Below are 26,339 nucleotides of genomic sequence, written 5' to 3'. Positions count from 1 at the left end.
TGAAAAGGGTCCTTCTACCAGATTTCTGCTGCGCTGGGACATGCCCAAGCCCAGCTGGGATGGGCTGAAAAGAGAAGCTAGCTGTTTTGAAGGTTTTGGGTGTGCTGTTTTGATCACCTGGCATTTCAGCGGCATCCCTAATCACCCCACCAAACACCTTTATAAAGGATGCGGTGTGTGTCAAAGCTGGCAAATCAAGTGGCAAGGAGAATGTCAAAAGGGGGAGGGTGGGGCGCTTTGCACAGGTGTACATTATTTATGAACTGGGCGTGGTCCTGAAATTCGAGTTAAATCTTTCAGAATTGAATTATAGTTTAAATTATTAGTTTATCTGGAACATGTCAAGGAACACAACAATCCTTGATTTTAATTATCCAGGTTATATATAAAATGTATCTCAAGAAAGTGAAATGTGCAGAACAGAGAGCAGAAAGCGAAAGCCCCTAGTCCCTACTGTGTCGACCTCAATTCCCCCCTCTCTCTGGAGGTAAAATTGTTAATATTGTGTACCTTTCTAGACAGGAATAAGATAGTCAGGAGGAGTATAAAAATGGGACCATTCTATCATTTTTCTGTGACTTTTTTTTTCCCTCTTAATAATATGTCTTAGGGACCTTCACCACATGATTTTATAATGTGAGTAGCCACCCTTTAATTTTGCTCTTTGGTAAGGTTGGATTTATTCTGCCACACTTTCTTACTGTGGGACATAATTTCCTCCATAAACACTGATGTCTGTTCTTTAGGGGCTGTCCTGAACCATTTCAATGATTTATCTGTATCTATTTTCACTTAAAGCCCCTATGGGGAATAACTTTTAGGTGAACAGGCTGAACTCAAATTGATCCTTGTTGCTGGAAACTCAGTTTGGCTTTATTATACTAATGGATGGCTGAAGAAATAGGATCATGACAGCTCACAGTGCTAAGGCTGCACCTTAGGACAAAGAGAAAGGTGGTTCTGCTCGATCCATTCTGCTCCTGTGTATCTTTCATAAGCACGTGCATTAGCTTTGGTCTTTCACCGAGTAAGTGGTAATTGAGTGAAGTGTTCAGGTGCAAATAAAGATGCTTCTAATGATGTGCCCTCTCTTTTGGGGGATATTTTCAGGAACCCTCAGAGTAACAAATACAGATGTTGATGTTTAATAAAGGCCTCGTTTCTTCATTTGTACTTTCTTCTCAACTAGAACAACCCAGCCCTGATTTCCGTTGCTAATGGATTTGAGTGTGTCCCCAATAGAAGTAATTTGTGCCCGATGAGAAAGGAAATTACAAAAGCCACTTCTTTTTTGTTGTTGTTGTTAAAGATTTTATTTATTTATTTGAGAGAGAATGAGAGAGAGCGAGTACATGAGAGGGGGGAGGGTCAGAGGGAGAAGCAGACTCCCTGCCGAGCAGGGAGCCCGATGCGGAACTCGATCCCGGGACTCCAGGATCATGACCTGAGCCGAAGGCAGTCGCTTAACCAACTGAGCCACCCAGGCGCCCACAAAAGCCACTTCTTGAGGCCATTCCTGTGGGGCCCGGGAAAGCCCCAGACTTGCGCTGTGTGGTGGATAGATCACAGATCAGTGGTCCCCAAAGAGCAGCTCTCTTTCTAAGTCATTGCAGATGCTTAAAAACTCAGACCGATTGCCCGGGTTCACATTTGCTTCGTAACTCAGTAGCCACTCTCCTACTGGAACATTGGCACTGGCCACCAAGGGGTCACATACTAGTGTTATCTTAGCCCTTAGCTGCTGATTAAAGGCTGTTCCTTTTTTATTTTGAGGTCGGTGCCAGCCCATGCTGCTGCCTCCCAGCTCTCTGATTGCACCAACCTCAGCCAGCAAGAGAGGTAGGCAGGATTTGGGGCAGGCACACAAGAGCTTCTGTGGAAAGAAAGGAATTCCATCATAGCTTTTAAAAGTGAGAGGGGCCCAGGGGAGCACATAGTCCAGGCATTCACCCTAGAGACGAGAAAACAGGTTCAGAAAGGGTAAGTGAATTGTTGGAGGTCACACGGTGGCTCATTGGACCCAGTGTTCATCCTCTGTGTTCCATCAGTGGTGTGAATGGGTCAGTGCCTGCACTTGCCACAGTGTGTTGACATCCACGGGCTCTCTCGCTAGAAGGTGAGCCTCTCAGAAGCAGCACTGTGTCTGCAGCTGTAATTCTCCAGTGCACAGCTTACTGAGTATCCGCCCATCGCAGATTCTCAACAGTTAAAACAGGTTGGCTTGTACTCAGAGCTGGGACCTGAACCTGTGTCTTCTCAATCCCGAGACTTTTCTGGTCCTCCATTTCTCTTGCTCCCAGAGACGCCTAGCTTCTTCCTCCTGGAGCTGACACAAATCACCCCTGAGCGGGCTCGGATCATGGTAGCCTCCCTCCCGAGGAACATGGGGGGCCTTGTGAAGGAGGGACGTAGATTCCCTGTTGTGCTCACCACCTAGAGATGGCTTAGCTCACACTGGTTTGAGGCATCCTTTTGTCTTGCATGTATCTGGCCTACATATTCTGACCCTCACAATCTTTTCTTCTCCTAACCGGTCGCCCATCCCCTTCCTGTTGCAGACACTTATTGATCCAGGAATCTTGATGAAACGGTTATTTCTCTGATGTGTTCAAGGACATCTTACGCTTGCTGTATCCTGTGACAAATAAGTAGGAGAGACTTTGTGGGTTTATCAGTCAATATCTGTCTTCCTGAATATGCTCTCATCGACCTAAACTCCAGAGGCCCACTATACTCATTTAAAAGCTGTAATTGTCTAGCTTATGTGTGCTAGTGCAAGCCTTAAAAGTACAAGAGGGATTTATTATTTTTGTTAGAGAAAACAAGAATAAACAAATACTAGAGATCAAGTTATGTGAGCACTCATCTAATTTAAATAATGAGGGATACTTATGGTTTGGAAACCATGTGAAAAAATAAGAATTTAGCTGTGAGGGAGACACATCAAGGTAAAGAGGATTTTACATTTAGGGCACACCATTTTTGTTTTGTTTTGTGTCCTGGAAGCTTTTTGAGACTGTTGGATGGTCCAACTTGCTTTTAAGGGACAGTGGGATCCAATGAAACTCATTCCAGTCCACCCTCAAGGGAGAGATGTTCACCCGCCACCTGACATTCAGGTGAATCGCTCTCACTCTCTTGCTCTCGCTCGCTCTCTCTCACACACACACACGGCAATCTTGTTTCTTGGTAGCTGCTGAGAACAGTGGTGTATTGTGCCTCAAATGTGTCCTACAAACTGGCACCAAAGTAATCCTCTTAGGACACTGATGTCATCATATTTCCAGCTCCAAAACCTTGATGAGTGACAAGGTAAAGTTCAAGGCTTCCTGCTGATCATTGAGGATTCCTTAAGTCCTGCGCTTACCTCCTTCCCACCCCTATCTAAGCCCATCTTGTTTTATTTTTATTTTTAATGTTATTAAATCTGCCAGTTATTGAACACATACTAAATGACAGGCTTTGTGTTGAGAGCTTTACATACCTTGTCTCTGATCTTTGACCCAGCAAGGTCAGTGGTGTTCCTCCCCTCTAATAGATGAGGAAGAGGAGGCTTGTAGGAATTTAGAAACCTGCCAGAGATCACTAAGCTGGAAAGTAGAGGAGCTGATTTTCTACCCAGGCCTCCCTGGCTCCCAAATCTGTGCTAATTGTACTTCTCCCCTCGCCCCACATTTGTCCTGCTTGAATCACCATGGAGGATATTTCCTATCTCCAGCCTCAGTCACGCTTCCCCTCCTGCCCTCATGGGAAATACCTATATTCTCCTTTTCTGTATTTGTCAAAGACCTAACTCAAGTTCAGCTTCCTTATAATGCTTCTCAAAGGCCCATCCCTTCTGTAAATTCTCCTAGAATTACTCTGTGCACCTAAGTAAACACGAGGGAAATTAAACAACAGTTGAGTCACTGGTGCAACTTAAGAAAGCGCTCTCTCCTCAAGTATTTGTTGACTCCATATCCAGTCTTGTAGAACAACCTTTCCAGGTGTGAAGTGTTGCTGCCTCTCATGGGATCTGCCTCCCTCGAGCCCATTCCTCCCAACACACACACACAGCCCCCACTCAGGGGCATGCACACTGCCTGACATAATTGAAACCCATTTCTGTTCCATCCTGGGGGAAGTCTGGGGACAGTAGATCTCTCTCTGTGGTGTCGTGATTCCTCATGTCCGGTCACCCCTCAGGCCCCTTTTTAGTGTCTAACAGCCTCTCCTAGATTCAGTTTTCCAACGCTCCTTCCCAGATTAATGCTTCATGCCCTACCCACTCCTGGGCTTGTCTCAGTCCTTCATCTTTTCCTTAACTCGAAAAGCCCCACGCTTTTCAAGGGGACACCAATGACCAGGACATTTTCTAAAGAAGGCCTAAAGAGAAGCTATCCATTAAAGGAGACACCATAATGCTACAGGTTTCAGAATAAATTGTCTTGATTGGTGACTTACGCACACAACTCCATTCTGAACTTTGCATCTTTGGAGGGAAGGGAGCTCCAGTTTTTATCATGTTCCTCTTGAGAGGGGAAAAAAAAAATCCAAGTGTGAATAGCTCTTACTATGTTATAAATGCAAGTGCTACTCTCCTCGGAAGTAGGACTCTGCCCAGCTTACCTTCACTATAGGAGGGCTGTCCAGATAATGGGATTTTCAAAGCTAAGGGAAGGAATTTCACATTAAAAAATAATCCCTTTCCCTGAGCCATCTACTCACTAATGTCTACAAAATGTTTATCCAAAAATGAAAGAAGACTTCATCTGTACACCTAGAGTTAAGGCTGAATGTATAAGTAAATCTGAGAGAAGGAATACTGACTTAAATTTACCTGGAGCTCTTGAGAGCAATTTTTGATGAGGGAGTGAACTCAAGAGCATGGAGACAGTGAGGATCTAAGCTGGAGGTTGAGCCAGCTTCTCCCAGACTTTGAGAGGTGGCTCTGCCTCTTGTCTCTCTGATTACCTGCTCAGGTGACCAGAAAGGATGAAATTACTTGTGCTGATTCACAGAAACCCTCTTTTACAGAACAGCGAACTGACTTTTCCAAATACCCGCAGAAAAGACATCCTAAGGTAGACTCACCCTACCAAGAGGAAAATCTCGGCATCTGATTCACTTTGAGGAGGGGACCCCTCTGTGACATCATGTTCACAGCCCTTGGGGGGCAAGAAAGAGAGTCCTGATATTGTTTGCCTCTAGTATGCTGAAGTCAAAATGCCGAGTGTTTTCCTGAGCCAGCGTTAGAGAGTCAGAGAACTTTTCAGAAGGTTCAGTGATCAGTGAGTGGTGCAGATTTCTCCCATTGTGGTTGAGCCTGATCTGGCCACACCGCAGTAGAAACCAGCCAGCTTCCTATTTCATTGTGTGTTGGTCTGATGGTGACTCATACTGAGAGGTATGTTTATCCCAAATTGGCAGGAGCTGTGTATTCAAGGGCAAATTTTGTTAACACTGGGGAGGGCGAATATTTGTATGCATGACCTCTTTTTTCTGCAACATTGTATTTGTGTTCACACTGACATGATTAATGCTGTTATGGTCCAGTGTGCCCTGGGAGGGGGGGCGCACAAGAGGCTCGTGTCTATACCCCATTTCAGTCAAACAGGCTGACTTGTTTGAATACTTGGACTTAACCGTGAAGATGCTGGCTTTCTGAATACTTCCAGGGAAATTACTGTCTGGGGCAGTCGTCCTCAAACATGAGTAAGCATCAGAACCACATGGAGGGCTTGTTAAAACATGGATTTCTGGGCCCTGCTCCCAGAGTTTCTGATTCAGTAGGTCTGGGGAAAGGCCTGAGGTTTTGCATTTCGAGCCATTTCCAGGTGGTATTGATGCTCTTGGTCCAAGGACATGATCTAGGTAATCCATTGTTTCTGTGGGTAAAATGATCGCCCTTTAAGCAGATAAGTGAGAACTTTTATGTAAGTAGCCTCTCCATTCCATTTGACTAACTTTATCTTGTTTACAATGCACAGAAGTCAAAGAGGAAGCAAAGAGCGTTATTTTCACTGACTCTCCCACGGTGTAGAATGAGCCTATAGTTCATAATAAAGCAGACCTTCTGTGAGGCCTTGGCCTTGAGGGGTCTGTAAGTTTCGTATGGTTAGGGATGGCCAGAAACTGCTGTCAACATAGGACACTAGGTGTGCAGAGAGTGGGTAGGGTGGGTATGGGACGAAAATACAAAGCATCTCTTCCCAGGAGTGACTGGGGCTCAGCCTGGCTTGGGGAAGGCAGCACTAATTTGGAGTCAAGGCAGAGGTGTACCACTCTCTAGGCATCATTCCTAATTCTCGAAGGGTTAAATGAGCCTTTTTACTGGGGTTCACAGAGCTCTTTAGAATCCTTTGGTGAGAGATGGTTTCAGTAGATATCTTGGCTCACAAAGGCTACAATTCCCTCTTTAGTCTTTGAGGAGCTAAAATATATTATTCATACTTGGAGTGTTTTACTACTACTATATCCGGTCTAGCTGTGTTCTTTTTGTTGTTGTTCATTATTTGAGACATTGTGAAGAAAGAAGTTTAAGAAAAATTAAGAAAAACAGAATGGTAGAAAAAGATAGCAAGGTCCTTCCATGCTGGACTGTCTGATGGGAAATGGAAGGCTGAGTACCCCTCAGAAAAATGGTGGGGGTGGTGGGTTCCCAGGTCCATGGAAGGTCCCATAAGTAACACATGGCTGGATGAGTGACTGCTCTTTATGTGCCACTCATGGAAACCCTGTGCAGATAGCCATTGAGGAATAGAGTTTGGGGGCCAATGATGGGAATGGTATCTGCTAGCCTGGAGCCCAGTTATGCCGTACCTGCTGATCTGGAAAACACAAGTAGTTCTGCCATATGTAAAGGTCCCAACCTGAAATGACAAACCATAGCAATGGGCTTAATGATCGTATCGTAGATTTTGGGAGGTCTACTCTCTGCAAGGCATTTTGGGGGTAGCCTGAGACTGTGAAAAATTCCTACCTTCAGTAGGTTATTGAATTAACCAGTGTAGAAGGGGGTGCTGACTGAGAATGTGAATCAAGGAGACATAAGGCAGTAGAAAGGGTATAAACAATATTCTGTGGGGCTTCAAAGGAAGAGTTAGTGTCTCAAAGGAATTTTTTTTAAAAAGGCTGTCTAGAAGAGGGTGTATTTAAGATTGGCCTTGAGGGGTCTGTAAGTTTCGTATGGTTAGGGATGGTATTTGATTCAACTAGTAGCCATAAGACAGTGTCTTCTCCATAGTAAGTGCTCAGTGATGCTAAATGAACTAATACGTGAATGAATGATATGTACTGGTTGGGGAAGTAGTTATACTTACTTAAATGTGTGTTCAGAATCCAATAAGAGATAAGCAATCTAGATATAGAAACAAATAAAATACAGTTCTTGACCCGAATGCACTCATATTCTAGCAAGGAACAGAGACACATAAAGAAGTAGTTATGGTATAATGTGAAATGTATTGGACAGAGAACTGTTAAAGTAATATGGGACACAGTGCAGGGAGTGATTAATTCTGCTGCGAGGTCATGGCAGGCTAGGCTTTGAAGGAAGAATAGGAGTGCAACAAGCGGCTAAAGAGGAAATGAGAGAGCGAGGTGGTCAAATTGGCAAAACATAAGCAGTGAAATACAGCCTCTATCTGAGGAAAAACAGCCAGCCACGTTTGGCATGAGCTTCTAGTTGGCTACTTAATACAGCAGTGGATACAAGGAAGGCTAAAGAGAGGGCTTTGTGGGTCAGAATGAGTTGAGGATGGTTAGACCTGAAGGTTGCACATACAGATGCCTCCAAGAGCCAGGCGGGTGACCTACATGAGTGGAGACGAGGGCAAACTGGACGGTGTGTGGCCCTCGAAAGACAGAAGCTACTCTCTGGCTCCAACCTAGTTCTCACGAAGGGACGTGCGCCAAAGCCAGAGCTTCCGATTTTCAAGAGTGACTAGAAATAGGAATTTTTATGTAAACTCTCCAGATGTTTAAATGTTGGCAAATGATTCAACTTTCTCTTAAAAAAAATCTTTGTGTAGGCCAAACAAAACATGTCTGTGGGCAGAACTCAGCCTTGGGGCCTCCAGACTGTGGTCTGGGGCTTAATGCAGCACTCCCCACACCTACCCACAGCAAGGATTCCATCCTCACACATCAAGGCCCAGGACTTGTGCATGTATGCATATAAATGGCAGAAATAAAAGTCACAGGCAGCAATGCATTTACTCTAGTTTCTATTCTCTTCTCTTTTTAAAATATGCTGGCCATGATCCATTGAACCGATTTCATGTTTCAATAGGTCAAACCCAAGTTTGAAAACCATTGGTTTAGAACATCTACACTAAAGGTTTATTGGATGAAAACAGAATGAGGTACTTTCCTGGGCAACCATGCTTCTCTCCTGGGTACTCTTACGGTAGAGCTTAATGGGTATGTTTTGGTTAAGCTGGGTTACTTCCCTTGCAACTGGAGAAGTTTTGTTTTGTTTTTTAATTTTTTAATTTTTTTAAATTTAAATTCACTAAACATAGAGCATATTATTAGTTTCACAGAGGTAGAGGTCAGTGATTCATCAGTTGTATATCACACCCAGTGCTCATCACATCACGGGCCCTCCTTAATGCTGATCACCCAGTTACCCCATCCCTCCACCGCCCCTCCTCCGGCAACCCTGGAGAAGTTTTGACAAAATCATTGTAGAAGCTTTTAGTGATTATTTTATCCTAAACAGAAGTTGGCCAGAATTTGGTGTCCTCTTTTTGGGTGCTTGATACAATTAAGAACTGACTTAGCTGCTAAACTGAGTAATATGCTACTTAGGTGAAGTTCAGCAGAAAAGCCAAAGGAAACCCCCCATTCAGGTCTCATCAGCTTCTAGGCCTGGTATTTCTGGAACTACTTTTTCATTTAGAAGAATTTTTCCCCCTGATTCTGCATCACCACTTCCTGTCACCATGCTTAGCGGGTTTCCTGCCTTTTGCATCTCAGCCAAGCAGAGAAGGACAAGTTCAGGCTTTGGGCAGTCTGTCATGCATCATGTCACCCCACCAGCCATGCAGAAGCTCCTCCCCTCAGTCTGTTGGGGACCGCGTGCTATATATAGCATTCATTTTTGACCTATCAGAGCATTTCCAGAAATATTGCAATTTAGGGGCTTTGGAGAGACCTCACCCCTCCCTTGGGAATGTCTGAGGGCTGAGCTGTCCTAGCCAGCCTCTGGTGCAGCAGGAAAGGCATGGCCTTGGGTTCGGGGCATGTCTGCCATCACTCCCGTCTTGAGTGAGAGGCACCCCAGCAGTGCGCAACAGGACTCTACGTGAGCTTGGACTCTTGAAACAAGAGGCCAAGAGGGGCATCTTGCCATGGAAGTAACTGGTGTGAGGGAGACACCCTTAGGGAAAGGCCATGCCTGCCAGGAAAGCCACGCACCCACAGGGGGGCAGCACTAATATTGTGGTTTTGCATAATAAGTAGGCAGAAAAGGCAGATACTAAACCTGAATCAAGCCAACAAGGCCAGACAGAGAGGGGCAGCTTGCTGGGACAGAGAGCAGCAGATGCAGACTATCAGGAGTCGGGGGCCAGTGCCGGGCAGGATGACTGGGCAGTGTTTGGAGACGAGATGCAAAGGCCCCTTCTTTACAAAGCCTGTGCTTTGCTTCCCTCCAGGGCCCTGTTCTCACCCTCCTGTAGCAAAGCAGCCCCTCTGGAGCTGTGTGGCCCGTAGCCTGCACATCTGCTGTACCCAGAGGCCATGTGCTGCCAGGGGCTGAATGCTGGGATTGGTGTCAGATGCACCACACCTCTGCCCCTTCCCAGAGGACAGAGAGCCAAGCTCTTACCCTGCCGGAGATCGTGGTATCACCATATTGGTGATGTTTAAAAAGTACTGGCTGAGCTGGTGTAAGCAGTGTTAAGAAACATAGCGAGAAAAACACCAGAAAACACCAAACATTGTGGTGGGGAGGAGTGGAGGGGGCAATTGCCATCATGCGTTATAAGCATATTCTTTTTTTACGCATATAGGCCTATTGAGTTTCTTAAACTTTGATAAAAATAAAAACATGGGAGAAAAACCATACAACCATCTCCATATTTTATTGTCAGGCTTAATGTAAATGAGATCAGATTTGTAAAAGCTTCAAACGTGGATCTTGTCATGCCATAGGTAGTCCATAAAGTTAGTTGAAGGTCAGCTGATCTGTAGAGTTTTTTTTAAAGTAATAGGGTAGGTGCACAGCTCAGAGCCAAAGGGAATGGCCCAAGATCCCTCTCAGAGAAAATAAGATGAAAATGTAGGTGGTTAGAGCATGAGATCTGTAACGGATGGAGGGCAGCGTCAAAATTCCCTCGGCTGGGATTTCCGGTAGAGACAGGTTCAAAGCCTGAACGTGTGAAGCCCTTTCCTGGATGCGTCCATTTCTCTCTCATTCGTCCCTTGTGGTACAATTATCATTCCATTCGCCTCGGTGGCTTTGTAAAATTATCCCCTAAGCCTTCAGGGTTTTGTAGGTTTACCTGAAAAACAAGTTGTGTTTATGAGGGGAGAACTCTGCAGCCCAACTGAGTTCAAATCCCAGCTCTATGGTTTACCAGTTGTGTGACCTTGGGCAAGTCATTTAACTTCCCCGTGCCTCAATTTCCTCATCAGAAAATAAGGGTGTTAATAGTACCAACTCCATAGGACTGTTACAAGAATGGAATCAATTAATGAATGTCATGCATTCAAAACAATGCCTGGCATACAGCAAGAGCCCAGTGATTGTTTGCCCTTGTTGCTATGACTACCCCTATCCCTCCTGGCTGAGGGAAAGCAGGGGCGACATGTTCATTGTTGTGGAGTTGGGCAATCAGATTAATTTCAGGACTGAGGCAAGTAAATCAAGCTGAGAGAGATGAGTTAAGGAACCAGGGAAGGCCCACCCGTGTGTGCTGGGCAGTCTCCGTGGTTTACCTGAAGCCGAGCAAGGCTGTGAACCTCGGGCGTGCCAAGCTACTCCAGGACCACACGAGTGGCTTCCCGTGGCCAGTAATTCCTACTGTCCGGTGATAGAACTTCACCAAGGAATTCTTCCGGCTGGGTTCGTGATGCCCACATCCCCTGGGCAAGCAAGCTGACGACTCCACTTCATCTCTCTGCTGTGCAATGAAATGAGATGTCTGATAATGACTTGGTGCCCGAATGTGTAGACCTACCTGGTAAAAGCATGGTTCCAAAGTGCTTCGGGCTGGAAGCTGCATGTGTTCAGGATTCTCACGGGAGGAAACAGGCCACCCACCAGCAGGTGCCTGCCCACTTCTCCGCATCATCATGTCATGCCCCGGGGACTCTGTAGTTAGCATTTCCGAGGTTCTGGTGCCACCCTCGCTCCTCCGCACAGGTCAGCTCAACTGGAAATTGTGCTTTGTTGTGTGGTTCCCAATCAGAGAGAAACTTAGCCAGATTTGATCTGAGACTGGGCCGTCAGTAAGCTCATGCCTTCAGCTTTTGTTTGTTTTCTGAGTCAGAGACTTAGGCAAGCGTTGTTTCGTGTGTCATTCGTTGAGTTTATTGACATCATCAGAATTACCTGATGGATAGACACTATCGTGAACCCAAGATCTTCAGCCCGCTCGCAGTTTCCCTGGAGGCTGTTGCTAAGAAAGAAAACCAGACTCGTGTTCAATGAATGCATGTATTGAACACACATTTATGGAGCACAGGCCTGGTGCCGGAACTGGGTGAGACCCTGGGGATATACAGAGAGAAACAGAATGTTTAGATTGTGAATATAAAGAAAGTAAACAGAGATGGGTGGTGCAAAAGCAGGGAGACTGCCGTTCCTTAGATGCGCTGGGGAAAGTGCTCCGAGAGATGGCATGTAAGCTGCTTTCGGGTGAGACCAGAAGGAGTGGCAGCCGGCCTAGCAAATGGCTGGGGGATGAGCCTTTCGGGGAAGGGAGGAGGGCACGTGGAGATCCTGGAGCCAAGGGAACTGGAGCCTGGAGGCTGGAGGGAGAGCTCCTGGGAACACTGGAGAGGTAGTCAGGGCTCTGGGGCCACCGGGGGGATCCTGGGTTGTGCAAGGAAAGTGCTTGGAGGGATGTGCTCGAATTTTGTCCTAAACGATCATTCTGGTTGCTCTGTGGCAAAGCGATCAAACGGGTGAGTCCCAAGCCCACACTGTTTGAAGATACAGACTCCCTGCGTTCCTCCTGACTGCTCTGTAAACACCCCCTAACACCCAGCTTGGTGAGGGGATCAATCGCTTCTAGGCATGTCCCATTGTTTCTAATTTTCTGACAAATCTCTGGGGCCGACACTGGAGTTGACGTACCTCTAGGTAAGTGGTGATCGTGAAAGCTCCTACGTAAGGCATGAATGGAGTCTGATGGGGTCTTGATCAAAAAAAATTTTTTTTCTTTTTTATGGTCTCTTTCCCAGGAAGGCAGCAGAGATGAAAGGATAATGAGGGCATTTTTTAGGGTGAGGATGTGCTGGTGAAAAACCAATATATACCTTAGTGGGGAGGATTTTATGCGTTAATAAGGTGCGAGGCATGGGGAGGTTTTGGGTGGTTCCTATCTCCTTGTGTGTATATGGTTGTTCCCTTTGATTGCTGAGCAAACATTGAAAAGCTGAGACTAACAGACACTAGTCAAACCTGCTGGTTAAATCTATAGAGACAGAAAATAGATTGGTGGTTGCCAAGGACTGAATAGGGGAAGGATCGAGGAGTGGCTGCTAATGGGCATGAGGTTTCTTTTGGGGGTGATGAAAATGTTCCAAAATTAGATTGTGATGATGATCACACAACTCTGTGAAAATACCCAGTCACTGAACTGTACACTTTAAATAGGTAAATTGCATGATATATGAATTTAATAAAGCTATTAAAATAAAACCTGTTTACAGCCCAGTGGGATAAGCTGGAATGGTACACTGAAAGTCATAAGGTTCATTGGATGAATTGACCATTCACTGGGTAGTACCCAGCAGAAAAGCAGGTGTCTGTTGCCAATAGTCTCAGAAGACAACACAACCGGAAATTCAACATATTTGAGTTTGAGGTAGAGCGCATGGGTATTTATGATCAAAGACCTTAAACTGTATCCCACCATATTCCTGTATTGGAGCACCATGGAAACAGTAATGGCTTCCATTTCTCGAACACTCACTTGGGCTGTTGGGAAAGGTGCTGAGCACTTTACATGCATTAACTCATGTATCCTCCCAAGTATCAAGGTAGGATTTATCCCCATTTTACAGAAGAGGAAATTGAGGCTTAGGGAAGAATGGTAACTTGTTTCAAAATCACAGAGCTTAAGAGGGGTGCAGCCAGGATTCGCACCAAGTCTGTATGACCAGAACACACGGTGACTGGCTCACCACTGGGGGTGACCCCTCCCCGCACACCATCATGTGAGAGCAGAGGGCTCCCAATTTGCCTACATGGTGAGCTGAGAAATAGTACTCTCTCAGCTCCTAAGAGATAAGCTAGGCTATACTCTGGTTCTGTCACTCCTTTCAAGACCTCCACCTGGGTGGGGGCAGGGGGATAAGGAAGTTTAAAGTTTGTTCCTCAGCCCGTCCTTGGAGGAGGCACAAGGGCAAACCTCTTCCACTGTCTTCTGTTCTGTGATGCCCTTCACTTCCTCTGGGCTTCAACTAAACCAGATTTCCTGATGGTCCCCAAACACACCCCATCCCACCCTTCATTGTCTAAGAGGCCGTCCCCTTCCTTCCCATTCATTTAAGTCCTACCCTTCCTTTGAGGTACAGCTGAAAGGGTCCTTCCTTCTCAAAGCCTTTTTTCTGGTTTCTCTTTCCCCATTTTACAGTTTTCTTCTGGCATGTGATCTGTTCTCTACCTTGTATTCATATTCATTCATTCTCATTCACTTTCTCTGTCTCCGTCTCTCCACCTTCCCTCCACCTCCCTCTATCTACCCAACTAAACGGTAAGCTCTGTGAGGGCAGGACCTGGGGTGTAAGGGAATGTCAAGGGAGAAACTCTGCCCCTTTCCCCTTCTGTTGCTCTTGTCCACAAAGAGACAGCTGTTGTTTCAGAAGACAACAGCTGACTTACCATCACCCCCCACCGGATGTGTCCCGGGCTCTCCCCCGCTTCAGGCCCTCAGGGCTCAGGGTGCCCCAGCTCTCTGAACTATCCTCCCTGTCACCCTTTCACCTGCAGCCCACCCCCTAGGGTCAAATCCCACTCTCTCCTCCCTAGAGGAACTTTCTCTACCCCTTTGTCCCAGCTTACTGTTTGCTTCCCTCTTCAGAAGTCCTCCCATAGTGTCTGTGCCTGTCCTATATCCTTCACCTCCCAGGAAAGATCCTGAGTGGTTTTCTCTCTGTGTTGATCAACTCCCCAGGTAGGGTTTCCTGTGGGCTGTGCACATCCCTGGGATGCCCCCCTTCAGAGGCAGGGTCGGCATGGCTAGTCTGTCTCTGGAGTCCCCATAGAGCCTGAATGATACGGCATGCGCAGCAGCACTCACTTGGTCAGTATTTGTTCACTCTGTTGATAAGAAATTGCGTCCCAAGGACTGGAAGGTTGCATTTAGTTTTCATGGAGGCATATTTTTAATGGCTCTCGTTCCCTCTCCCCCAATCCCATGTTGGATTTCAAACATATTTTTTCTTTCCCAGTGATGGACTTGACTAAATCTAAATGTTCTTGAACTTCAAGAGATAATCTCTCCTCTCGCACTCAGGCAGATGAACCCCTGAAGTTAAATAAGAGAATGGTCAAACCGCCCAGAGTTGTGCCGGCACCTGGATGACTAGGAGAACGCCTGGCCAGGTGACAAGCGTAGGTTATGATGCATGTTTGCCTTTTCTTGCAAAGGTAGCAGGCGGAGTCATGTCCTACGGAAAGCTTGAACGGACCAGAACCTCAGCCCTGGGAGGAGCTCACGTACCGAGAGAGGAGTGCTAGCAGTTGTAAAATCATGCCTGATTCTGCATGTTGGATGCTGGGAACTCAAACTCTTTGTTTTTGTCTCCCCACGGGGCGTGCAGACACCAGAGAGATCCAGGGGAAGGCGAGTTGGTGTGTTTCTTCACAGAGCAGGAGTGGGAGTGCCTTTTTCAAATTCTTATTTCTGAAATTTAGAATTTTCCTGAACTAAGAGGCTCATTTTGCTGTTTACTAGTGTTGTAACCTCAGCTCACTGGTGTGCTGGTGAACGCTTAACAACAGTCTGGGAGGGGAACAGGGGAAGGCCCTGAGGTGTAAAGTCTGCCAGTTTCCATGGCGTCAGTGCCACCCCCACCAACACCCCCCATGGCCTATTTTAAAGGACTAAGGCGGAGTCACTGGCCGCACAGTCGGGCCGGGCTGTGCAGAGTGGGCTCTCCACAGCAAGAGCCCGCTCCAGCTCCCCGCCCGTGGGGCAAGTCCCTTAGCATCTCTGAAGCTCAGTTTTCATAGTTGTAGGGTGAGGATAATTTGAAGTTGATGGGATCAAGGGAGATATTGTATTTGAACACCTTTTATAAATTGTGAAGTACCATACCCATATTCATCATTTTCCTTAGTTTGTCTAAAATGATATTTTTAAACTAGTTGGTATTTCCCAGAGTGTCCTGAGCAGTGGGTAGAAGCTGCCAAAAAGAAAAGGCAAAGACAGCCGGGAGCTTCCGGTGTTGTTACCAGACTTGGGTGTGTACCTCACAAGGACACTTTGACCTATGTCTTGGTTCTTTCTTCTCTTAACCCCTCTAAGGTGTCTGGATTTGGAACTGGGGGGTAGAAGACAGTATCGGCACGATGCCTAAGCTGAACCCTGTCCCAGGACCTTAGGCCCAGATGCTAATAGACGGTGATCTTATCTCTAAACGTGCATTCCCAAAATGGTCTCCAGGGGGACCTGGTCCCTCCCAGTCTTGAGCAGCCTATAAAGATGTGGTGTTCTGACAGCAGGGTTCAGACTGAAGCCACTGCCCAGTTGCTTGACTTGATCCATTTCTAAATGGAATTTCTAGCGCAGGGACAATGTGAGATCCCTGGATGACCTTAAAAGGCTCCGTCAGATCTTAGAAGGGATTTCTGTTACACATGAGACATGCCTGCCCATACAGGTTAGTGACCATCCCTGCTGACATGGGCCTCTGTGTCACCTGGGAGATGGGACCTGTATTCTTAGTCTCTCTTTACCAAAGGACATGGCAGGAAAGCCGGCCTGGGAGTCAGGGAGCCTACCTCCTAATCCGAAGTCCTTTCTGATTCCTGTGAGGGAGAGGAGCTGGGACTCTAAGCAAATGACTGTGGTCCAAAGTAAAATTACTGACTCTGTCAGAGAAAGACTAGGCGAGGTCACAGAAGGGTGTGCCTCAATGAGTCATCTCAGCCCGGGATGTGTCTCGGGAGTCACTCTTGAGAAGGAGGAACCAAGTTGGTTTTACATCCCTTTCCAAGACTCACCTTCCTATAGAGAAGGCAGGTGCAACACATCAGGGCAAAAGCATCATGTAATTTACAAGGAGGAAATTTCCTGGCCGAATTATTATAATCCTAGGACTTCTTTTCCTTGTGAGAATCAGATTAACCAGATTTGCGCCTGGGCTGTTTCTATAATCAGGAGCCCAGCTGACCGACTGCTGACAGTGCCTTTTATGTTTAGAGGAAGAGCGAAGACCTGTTGCACGGCCTCAGAAAGGCAAATCAAGTACCGGGACATCTTACAAGTGGAAAGTGGCAGAGCAGCTAGAACATAGCCGTCCTGCTGCCCGCACCCCCCCCCCCCCGCCACCTGCTGGGAGTGTGTGTGCCAAGGCAGCCCTGCGCTTTGTGCCACGTAATAATCCTGATTAACAAACTAACATGGTATAAAAAAAATTAGGTCGTGGAAGCCAATTAAAGAGAAAGATCATTTTGGACAACTAATGAAGGGGTTACAATGTGTAGCTTCAAGTAACTACCACTTGCCACAGCAGGAAATGGACTTTTAGGTAAACTACAAATTAAGCACTCTATGCATTCATTTAAACTCTGGAGTTTCTTGTTTCCCTGGCTAATACCAGTGCTGTTTTCTAGCACAAAGAAGGGGAGTAGGAGGTGGAGAGAAGCTGGAGCAGGGAGAAATCGTCTTTGTGATGTGTGTTTACAAGCAAATGGGAACTAAGGGAGTGGAAGCCTAGAAAAGATTCTAGGTCATCCACCAGTTTCTGAAATGTAGACTCCCAGGAGAACAGGATTCCCACCTTGAAGCAGAAACCAGCCTTACCGGCAGAATATCATTTCGTGATTGCAAATCCAGATGGATCCTAACCAGAGACCAATCCAGGCCTGTGCTCGGGGTGGAGGCTGCAGGGAGGGCAGACTCCTGAGGGCAGACTGCGTTTCCTCCCTGGATCACCCTTACCCTGGGAGTGTTCTTTTCCCAGAAATTGCTGCAGCCTGGAATAATTTCCTTTTATATGTGAAGCGCTATTTCCCATCTGCTTATTTACTAGCAGGTGTTACCTTTGGGATTACGATGCAGCTGGGTGTTCAGTGCTTCTGAGCTGTGTAATCAGATTTTAGCAAGTCCATCACACTAGATTGATTTCCTTCTGTGCTGGGTAGGACTTTCCTGTGGAAATCCCCTACACAGTGCTTCAGAGCATGGGCTTTGGAGTCAGACTATGTCTTAGGGGTGTGATCTTGAACAAGGGATCCAGTTCAGCTATGGTGCTCTCCTTAACACTACAGGATAATAGGACAGCGCCCCCATAAGGCATGTGTGAGAATTATCTGTGGTCGCGGGTATTAATTGGTTATCTTAATGCCTGGAACATAGTCAATGTTCAATAAATTGTACCTGCTATAATAACAGAATGGTGCTAGAGAGTTATTTACCTGAGATGCCCTAAGTTCAGAATTCTGTGGCTTCATGTGGGAGATGCTCCAAGAATGGTATTGGGTGGTAACCATATTTTCCCCTGATCCAGAAATTGAGCTGAGAAGCACAGAGATAACAACTCAGATTATTCGATGTGTGAAATCAGAAGTATGCCAGAAATTTGGAGGAATTAACCATTGCATAGGGCCAGCGTTGATACGTTGTGAAACAAAAGCAAAGCCCGAAACAAAAGCAAAGCCCAAAACAAGAGAAAATCAAATGCTGGGTGACAGTACAGGTTATTTAGTGCAGAAGGATGTGGGGGAGAATGAAATATTTGAACAATATAGCCCAGAGTGAAAGCTTCAGAGAAGAGCCAGGAGCTAGGCTGGGCCCCATGGGTCAGGTTGGATTTGGGCAGGTGGGAAAAGAAGAAACCATTCCAGGTGAGGCACAGAGCTGTGTGTGGAGGCTCTGGGGATGCTGAAGATCATAGATCAGGGAGTGGCCAGAAGGCCCAACCAAAGGGGTGTTTGTATATTTACATAAATAATAGAGTATTTTAATGTGCATTCTTTGGGGTTGGACTGCCTGAGTTCAAAACCACTTAGCACAGTGCTAAGTACTCGGCAAATGTAGCTCCTTCTTAGATATCTAAATAGCTAGTGTGGACCGTGTTATTGAAGATCCCTGCAGCTAGACAGACAACTTTAGACTTGATGGGTTGGGACTGAGAGAGCTATTGGAAGTTCTTTTTGTTTTTACGTTAATAAACTTTATTTGGGGGAGGGGGGGCCTGGGTGGCTCAGTCGTTAAGCGTCTGCCTTCAGCTCAGGTCATGATCCCAGGGTCCTGGGATCGAGCCCCGCATCGGGCTCCTTGCTCTGCGGGGAAGCCTGCTTCTCCCTCTCCCACTCCCCCTGCTTATGTTCCCCCTCTCGCTGTGTCTCTTTCTGTCAAATAAATAAATAAAATCTTTAAAAAAAATAATTTTTTTTTTAGAACAGTTTTAGATTTATAGAAAATTTGAGAAGTTCGTACAGGGAATTTCCGTATACTTGACAATTTCCCACATTAGTAACATCTTCCATTAATATAAAACTTCTGTTATAATTAATGAACCAATATTGATGCAGTATTAACTAAAGTCAATAATTAATTCGTATTTCCTTAGTTTTTATCTGATATCCTTTTTCTGTTCTGGGATATCATCAGGACACCACATTACGTTTAGCTACCATGTCATCTCAGGCTCTTTATAGCTATGACAAGAGGACTTTCCTCCTTGTTTTCCGTGACCTTGACAATTTTGAAGAGTCCTGGGCAGGTTTTTGTAGAATGTCCCTCAGTTTGGGAGGTTTCTCATGATTAGGCTAGGATTATGGGGGTTTTTGGAAGGAAGATCACAGAGGCAAAATGCCAGTTTTGCCCACATCATCTCAGCGTGGCCATCACTGTTGATGTTGACCTTGAGCACCAGTTTGGGGTAGTGCTCATCAGATTTGCCCACTGTTAAGTCACTCTTTTCCCCCCTGTCCATACTGTCCTCTTCAGAAGAAGCGACCAAGAACAGCCCACACTTAGGGAATGGGGACTTACATGCCACCTCTTCGAGTGGACTACTCTTTGCGGGTTGCATTGGAGAAGAAGGAGCCAGGGAGTAGGAAACTCTCCACACTCTGGGAAAAAGGGGTTGAGGGCAGGATTCATGTCCCGAAAGAAGGGGGGAGCTCAGTTATGTGACAGTGGGCAGAATTTAGTGGGAGAGGAAAAGAGGGCGGAATCAAGGATGATGGCAAGGTTCCAAGCGGCAGTGATTAGGGGATTGTCTGAGTGTAGACAGCACTGCATGCATTGGCTGCCAACTCCATTTTTTGGCTGTGTCACCTTGGAGGAGTCACTTTATTCCTCTGAGTCTCCATTTGCCCGTTGTTACCTGGGGTTGACGGTCCCTGTTCTTCCTGCCTCCTGGGTCTCTGAGAGTGAAATGAGAAAAAGCAGTTGTAGCACTTGGAAAACCATCAGGCACAAAGCACTGCAGTTTTGAAGGCTGGCTAAGGGAGTGCTGGGGTCTTTGGGAGAGGAGGGGGATCTGACTATCTCAGATAACCGGGGGCAAGTTATAACTCACACTGCATACTCTGTCATGGGTTTGTGATGGTTACCTGCTAAGGAGATTTTTGCTTTCTCAGATGTTCTGTTCCTAGGGGTCTAGTTCCATGGTCTGTTGGGCAAGATGAGGCTGGTTCTGGATTGGAAGGGAGGGCTTTGCCTAATCTTTGTGGTGTTCTTACTGCTTGTAGTGGCCCCTGCTTGGGGGCGCTGAAGGTTTCTGGGATTTCCTTACTGATCTCAGTCCCCCAGTCTTACCACCTGGCCTACTTCGTAGGCATTTCAAAAGTAATGCATCCAAAATGGCGCTTCTGACTTCCATCCTTGACTGCAGTTTCAGAGATGGGACTGGCCTTGCTTGCCTGTGACAGTGTGAAACTTTCCAGCTTGCAATGGGCTGCTTATCTGAGTAGTTGGAATCCCTCCAAACTGGATATTACAAGGTGGAGGAATCCCTTTACCTTTCTGGGCAAATGGACTTCTAGCTCTTCATATATATTTCCTCAGTATTCAGAAAGTATGCAACCTTGCTTTTGGGATTTCATTGTACTACTCTTATTTTAGCAATGAATTGTTGAGCCATGAAAGATTTTGAGCTTGTCTATGCAAGTTCCAGGGCAAATCACTGACTACTTGGTACAGTGGAAAGAGTCAGGAAGCCTGACTGTTAAATGTACATCTGCCAATAACTTGCTAGTAACTTGGGGCAAGGAACGTAGGCTCTTCACCCCTCAGTCTCCCTATCAGTAGAATAAGTGGGTACCACCCAGGCTTTGAAAGATGGAGCAGTTGTGTAAAAATAGCAACAGAGCTAGCTGGCAATAAGAGGAGTGTGGAATTTACTCTCACAGCCGCATTGTAACTGACTCAGCATATTTCAAAAATGTAAAATTGAGCCAATGAACATACATTTGGTATTAACCAAACTGCCAAACGCACTATGTAAAACGAACCTCTTTAATAATCTTGAAAAAGGAAAGAGATTCTTTTGTTGACACTGTTGAGATGAAATGAGCGCTCTCGTTTGGTCTTTGGATTCTGTCAATTCTCTAATAAGAAAAGCCCATTCCAGGGCACCTGGGTGGCTCAGTCGGTTAAGGCTCAGGTCATGATCCCAGGGTCCTGGGATCAAATCCCGCATCAGGCTCCTTTGCTCAGCAGGGAGCCTGCTTCTCCCTCTGCCTCTCCCCACTCCTCCCGCTACTTGTGCGCACGCTCTTCTCTCTCTGACAAATAAATAAATAATATCTTAAAAAAAAAAAAATCCCATTCCTTCACAAGGGGGTGGTTCTGATACATGTTTTCCTGGGCTGATGTATGATGGAGAGTCAAGTAAACGCAAGAGAGGCTCTGCTCATCTCTGGGTGAGAACAAAGGTCACCTCAGGGCATGGAGGACTTCGGAGTGTAATATATATTTCCAAAGGGAAATGCTTGCAAAATGCAAATGCTGATCCCAATTCTGACCTTTGCGACTGGTGCCAGTTGAGACAAAGAGAAAAGCCAAGAAGTGAAATGATATTTTCCTTCCCTCATCATTACTCAGCATGGCTTACTTGCTTAGCTATAAAGAATTCAAGTGTCAAGAGAAACTGCAGTGCAGTTTTCTGATTCAAAAAATGCATTCTTCCTTCTGGCCAAGAGGTCCACTGTGCTCCAATATTGTTTCTGAAGAGCACAGCCTTGTGGATTGCTTCCTTCACTCTAACGTTCCTATAACTTGCTTATCCATACTGTTTGATTTTTAAAGGAAAATAGTTCTTAAACTATCGTATGCATAGGAATCATCTAAGGAGAGCACCTGGGTGGCTCAGTTGGTTAAGCGTCTGCCTTTAGCTCTGGTCATGATCCCAGGGTCCTGGGATCAAGCCCCACATTGGGCTCCCTGCTCAGCGGGGAGTCTGCTTCTGCCCCTCCCTCCGCCCCTCCCCCCTGCCCGTTCTCAATCTCTCTCTCTCACTCTGCACTCTCTCTCTCTCAAATAAATAAATAAAATCTTAAAAAAAAAAAAAAAAAGAATCATCTGGGGAGCTTACGAAAATGATAGAACCCTGACTCCCACCCCGAGTTCAGTGGGGCTGAGGAATCAGCATTTTTAATCTATGGCCCAGGGGTTCTGATTCAGGGGATCAACAGAGTTACTTGGAGGAGTATCGCGCTGGGTGCCAAGACCACGAGCGATACTTTATCACACACATGGTGTGTGTTCCCTTCGTCAGTCGTCCTAGCTGTTGCTTTTAGAACTGCACTGGAGCTTGGCTCAATCAATTATTGCTTGACTCACAACAATTTGTGATTGAGACAAATAACATGGGAGAAGCCTAAGTTTGGGAGTCAGAAAGACCTGGGTGTAGATCTCCAAGCTTCTACTTATCATTCCTTGGGTAGGTTGCTCAAGAACTTTTTCTATTTACTTACCTGTCAAGTGGGAATAATATTACCCGCATCACCAAGAGGGGGAGGTGGTGGTGAGGAGGGGATAGAATGACTTACAGGTAAGCACTTAGCACCATGCCTGGCATTTAGTAGAGGCTCAATAAATACCACTTTCCTCCATTCTCACAGGCAGCAGGAATTAACTTAAAAAAAAAAAAAAAACAGAAAAGAAACTCATATTCTCCTCCAGCACTTAAAGCAGATATTGTAAAGATAAACTTTTTTTTCTAAAGATTTATTTATTGGGGCACCTGGGTGGCTCAGATGGTTAAGCGTCTGCCTTCAGCTCAGGTCATGATCCCGGGGTCCTGGGATCGAGTTCCATGTTGGGCTCCCTGCTCGCGGGGAGCCTGCTTCTCCCTCTCCCTCTGCTGCTCCCCCTGCTTGTGCTCTTTCACTCTCTCTCTCAAATAAATAAAATCTTTAAAAATAAAGACTTATTTATTTGAGAGAGAGAGCACACGTGCACAGGGTGGGGGGACAGAGGGAGAGAGAGAACCTTAAGCAGACTCCCTGCTGAGCGCAGAGCCCGACTCAGGGCTCCATCCCATGACCCTGAGATCATGACCTGAGCCGAAACCAAGAGTCGGATGCTTAGCCGACTGAGCCACCCAGGCGCCCCAAGAAAAACTTTTTTTTAATGTCCGGGCAAATAGATTTGGGGCCTTGTTACACATCACTTTAAAAGTCAATGGTTTTTTAGCAGTCTTGAAAGGATGCCCCTCCTTAGTTCCTTTAGGTAATACTGACTTCTGTTTAACAACCTCTTCTCCGAGAGGTTAAATGAGTTGCCAAATGAAGATCAGGGGTGACTCTCTGGTAGACGAGACGAGCCACTAGCCAGTGCATGCTACCTAACGAGTCAAGAAATATTTGCTGAGCTCCTTTGGTGCATAAATACACATTACCAAGAGAGGTCCCAGGGGGCAGGTAAGGAAATGCAGGTGGGTCACAGTGTTGGTATCTTTGGTGGACACTCCCCAGAGCCAGTGCAGAGAACCTGGATCAGGTGTGTTTAACCTGAAACCACACCTGTTCCTAGTCAAAATCTCACAAGGACCACCTTGTTTCTCAGAATTTAGCTAGTAATGGATTATTTGGACCGAGTTGTTCAGACTCTTTCCAGGTGAAACGAGAACATCACAGGGGTCTGAGAGAAACAATGCACCATTATACCTGTAGTGTCCAGCGAGCTCCTTGCTGGAACAGGCTTTCTAAATTGAGTCTCAGCATATCGCCCCACATCTTCCCCCGTCCAACCTGGTTTTACTGTTGCAGGAAAAAAAAAAAAAAAATCATCTTTGTTCTTTGTGTTGGTTGATTAATTTTAGGTTCACTGTTCTTATCCCATTTTGCGCTCATGAGGATACTTATGTAATACATTTCTGTGTATCACATGGTTCCTCCTCCTGAGGACCCAAATCAGGAAAAAAAAAAAAAAAATAGTACAAAGTGCCTATCTGCCTTCTCTGGCTGGAGGAATTGCAAGTTAAATGAAGAGCTTTGGTCAGCTGAAAGCCACAATGTCCTCTCCTAGCCTTGCTCAGTCTTTATAAAGGAGAGGCTGTAAATCTTACTCCTGGGGCAGGGTGGTCACAAGAACTTCCATTTTCTGAAAGCTAACCTCTGGAAACTCAAAGAATAAGGCCAGTAAGCCCCATCCTATGATTTTAGAGCCTGATCCAATCCCCTTGGTTTTATAGGAAAAGAAGCTGAGGTTCAGAGAGCTCCACATAGTTATTAGGAACTTCTTTTTTTAAAAAATTACTGCCCACATTGTGTGTATGAGGAAATGTGCACACAACACGAGGCTCATCCTAGGCCTCCAAGAGGTTAAATGAGTTGCCAGATGAAGATCAGGGGTGACTCTCTGGTAGACGAGACGAGCCACTGGCCAGTGCATGCTACCTAACGAGTCAAGAAACATTTGCTGAGCTCCTTTGGTGCATGAGCATTCTGCTATGTTCTGAGAAGCTGGGGGATGGAAGGAGAAGTACAAATGGGGAGAAAAATATGAACTTTAAGAAATTGCCCCCAGCTTTGAGGAACTTACAGTCTACAGTGAACTCCTTACTGAAAGGTGTTTCTAAACCAAAATAAAGACATATTACAAATACATATTACAGGGCGCCTGGGTGGCTCAGTTGGTTAAGCGACTGCCTTCGGCTCAGGTCATGATCCTGGAGTCCCGGGATCGAGTCCCGCATCAGGCTCCCTGCTCGGCAGGGAGTCTGCTTCTCCCTCTGACCCTCCTCCCTCTCATGCTCTCTGTCTCTCATTCTCTCTCTCGCAAATAAATTAAAAAAAAAAAAAAATTAAAAAAAAAAAAATACATATTACAAAATATTGAACCAAACAGTATCATATATTTAACAGCCCAATTACGTAATCCTAGAAAAGTTTGGGAGGAAGAAAGAGGGTTGCTGGCTCTCAGAGGAGCAAGCCCAGTGTTTTCTCCACTGGACTGTTAAAGCCACAATTCTCTTATTTATTGTTTATCCTCATGATTATGGCATAGGGAAGGGGCTCAATTCATCCTTCTTGAATCAACGTGTGGCTCCTTAGATAACATAATTATGGGGCTATTTCTGTATGCCCCTCATGACCCCTTTTGTAGGAATGCTTTCTACTCACATGCATCTCTTGTTGTTTTTTTTCCAGTGGCCCACCCTCAGGACCCCCACCACCCATCGGAGAAGCCTGTCATTCACTGCCATAAATGTGGGGAGCCGTGCAAGGGTGAAGTACTTCGGGTCCAGACCAAACATTTCCACATCAAATGTTTCACCTGCAAAGGTATGCTGCCTCCAGCTTCCTGCTTTCATGGCATGTCGCCATCTGTGTTCACCTCGGGGTCCGTCCCTTGAACCCCATGCCAGGCCACCAGGTGACAAGTGAATGTGCTCAGAAGCCCTGGCATCACTTTCCTTCTCTGGTTTGGGTGGGATTAGACTCAAGGGGGAGGCCGATTCCCCCAAAGACCAATGGCCCATACGCCTTCGGTGTTTATTGAGGGTCCTGATCCTGGGAGGAGTGAGAACAGTAAAAACAACGCAGTTTTGTGTTTTGTACTTTATATTTATTTCCCCCCGAAATGAAGGACTCTCATCCCAAAGTCACCTTGTCCCAACAGCCATTATTTATAGAAGGGCTGGCAAGTTTATAAGATTAGGGTTCTAAGTCACTGGATGCTGTGGGGTGATTGGGGAACATGTGCGTGCACGAGCATGTGTGTGTGCATGCACGTGTGTATTCAGAAGTGAGAATTAATCAACAACACTCGGAAGGTCTCCAAGAAGCTAACGAGTTGAGATTGATTGCCATTAACAAGCCTCCTTTTTGGGGTTTGTAACTGTTGGCATCCTGGCATGAAATACGCTGACCTGTTATTCTGGAGGTGGGGCGGGGCTGAGTGGGAAAAGAGAGGAAGAAGAAAGTGGTTTGTGTATTTATTTGAGGAACAGGTTACTTGAGCTGAGGTCATGTGGGGAGCTCAGGCTGGGTTGAGGGATCCAGGAGGAGAGGTGGAAGGAGAGACAAAATGATGAGCCTGCTTTGTAGCTCACTCTGCCCTCTGCGTGTGTTGGGCACTCTCATCCCTGGGAACTGCATTCCTTCTCAGTGCCTTAGTTTGTGAACTCAGCGTTGCCATCTTAAGCCATCCATCCCTGGCCAGGGAGGCTTTCAAGGAGATGCTACCTAGGGACCGTCAAATACATAAAAATAGGAGGGGCGGGGGCCTATCTGTTTGTTTCACTGAGGATAAAGTCTTCTGAGAAAGAGCATTAACATATGGCTCAGGTGAGAAGACTTAAGGGGAGGGGAGGACATCAGTTTAGTTCCCACTGAGCATGACAGAAGGCTGTGATGCACATTTTATAGAAAGGGATTCTTTAGTTTTTCCACAAACCGGTAGGAGTAAGTACCAGAAATCTTGTTTTCCGACAACTCAAGTTGGCCATCAAGAAACATGAGAGTCTCATCCAGGGTCCTAACTGCTCTGCTG

The 26,339-nt window shown here is 46.1% G+C and overlaps 1 protein-coding gene and 1 long non-coding RNA gene across 4 annotated transcripts in view; one reads left to right on the top strand and one right to left on the bottom strand.

Moving 5' to 3' along the window:
- ABLIM1 (actin binding LIM protein 1) overlaps positions 1–26,339 on the top strand; it is a 219,815-nt gene that overhangs the window by 44,824 nt on the left and 148,652 nt on the right. For all 3 annotated transcript variants that reach the window (XM_044916163.1, XM_021700173.2, XM_021700172.2), the window contains exon 2: positions 24,995–25,129. In XM_044916163.1, coding sequence (XP_044772098.1) covers positions 24,995–25,129 — 135 coding nt within the window. The remainder of the gene's footprint in view (positions 1–24,994; positions 25,130–26,339) is intronic.
- On the bottom strand, positions 10,075–11,279 carry LOC110589637. Its single transcript, XR_002480904.1, has 3 exons — positions 11,252–11,279; positions 10,927–11,111; positions 10,075–10,490 (listed from the first exon to the last, which is right to left on the bottom strand). It is a non-coding gene; the product is annotated as an uncharacterized LOC110589637 (long non-coding RNA).

Source organism: Neomonachus schauinslandi, chromosome 6, assembly GCF_002201575.2.
Source record: "Neomonachus schauinslandi chromosome 6, ASM220157v2, whole genome shotgun sequence".
NCBI lineage: Eukaryota > Metazoa > Chordata > Mammalia > Carnivora > Phocidae > Neomonachus > Neomonachus schauinslandi.
The sequence above is the reverse complement of the archived record's forward strand: the minus strand, read 5'-3'. Positions and strand labels throughout refer to the sequence as shown.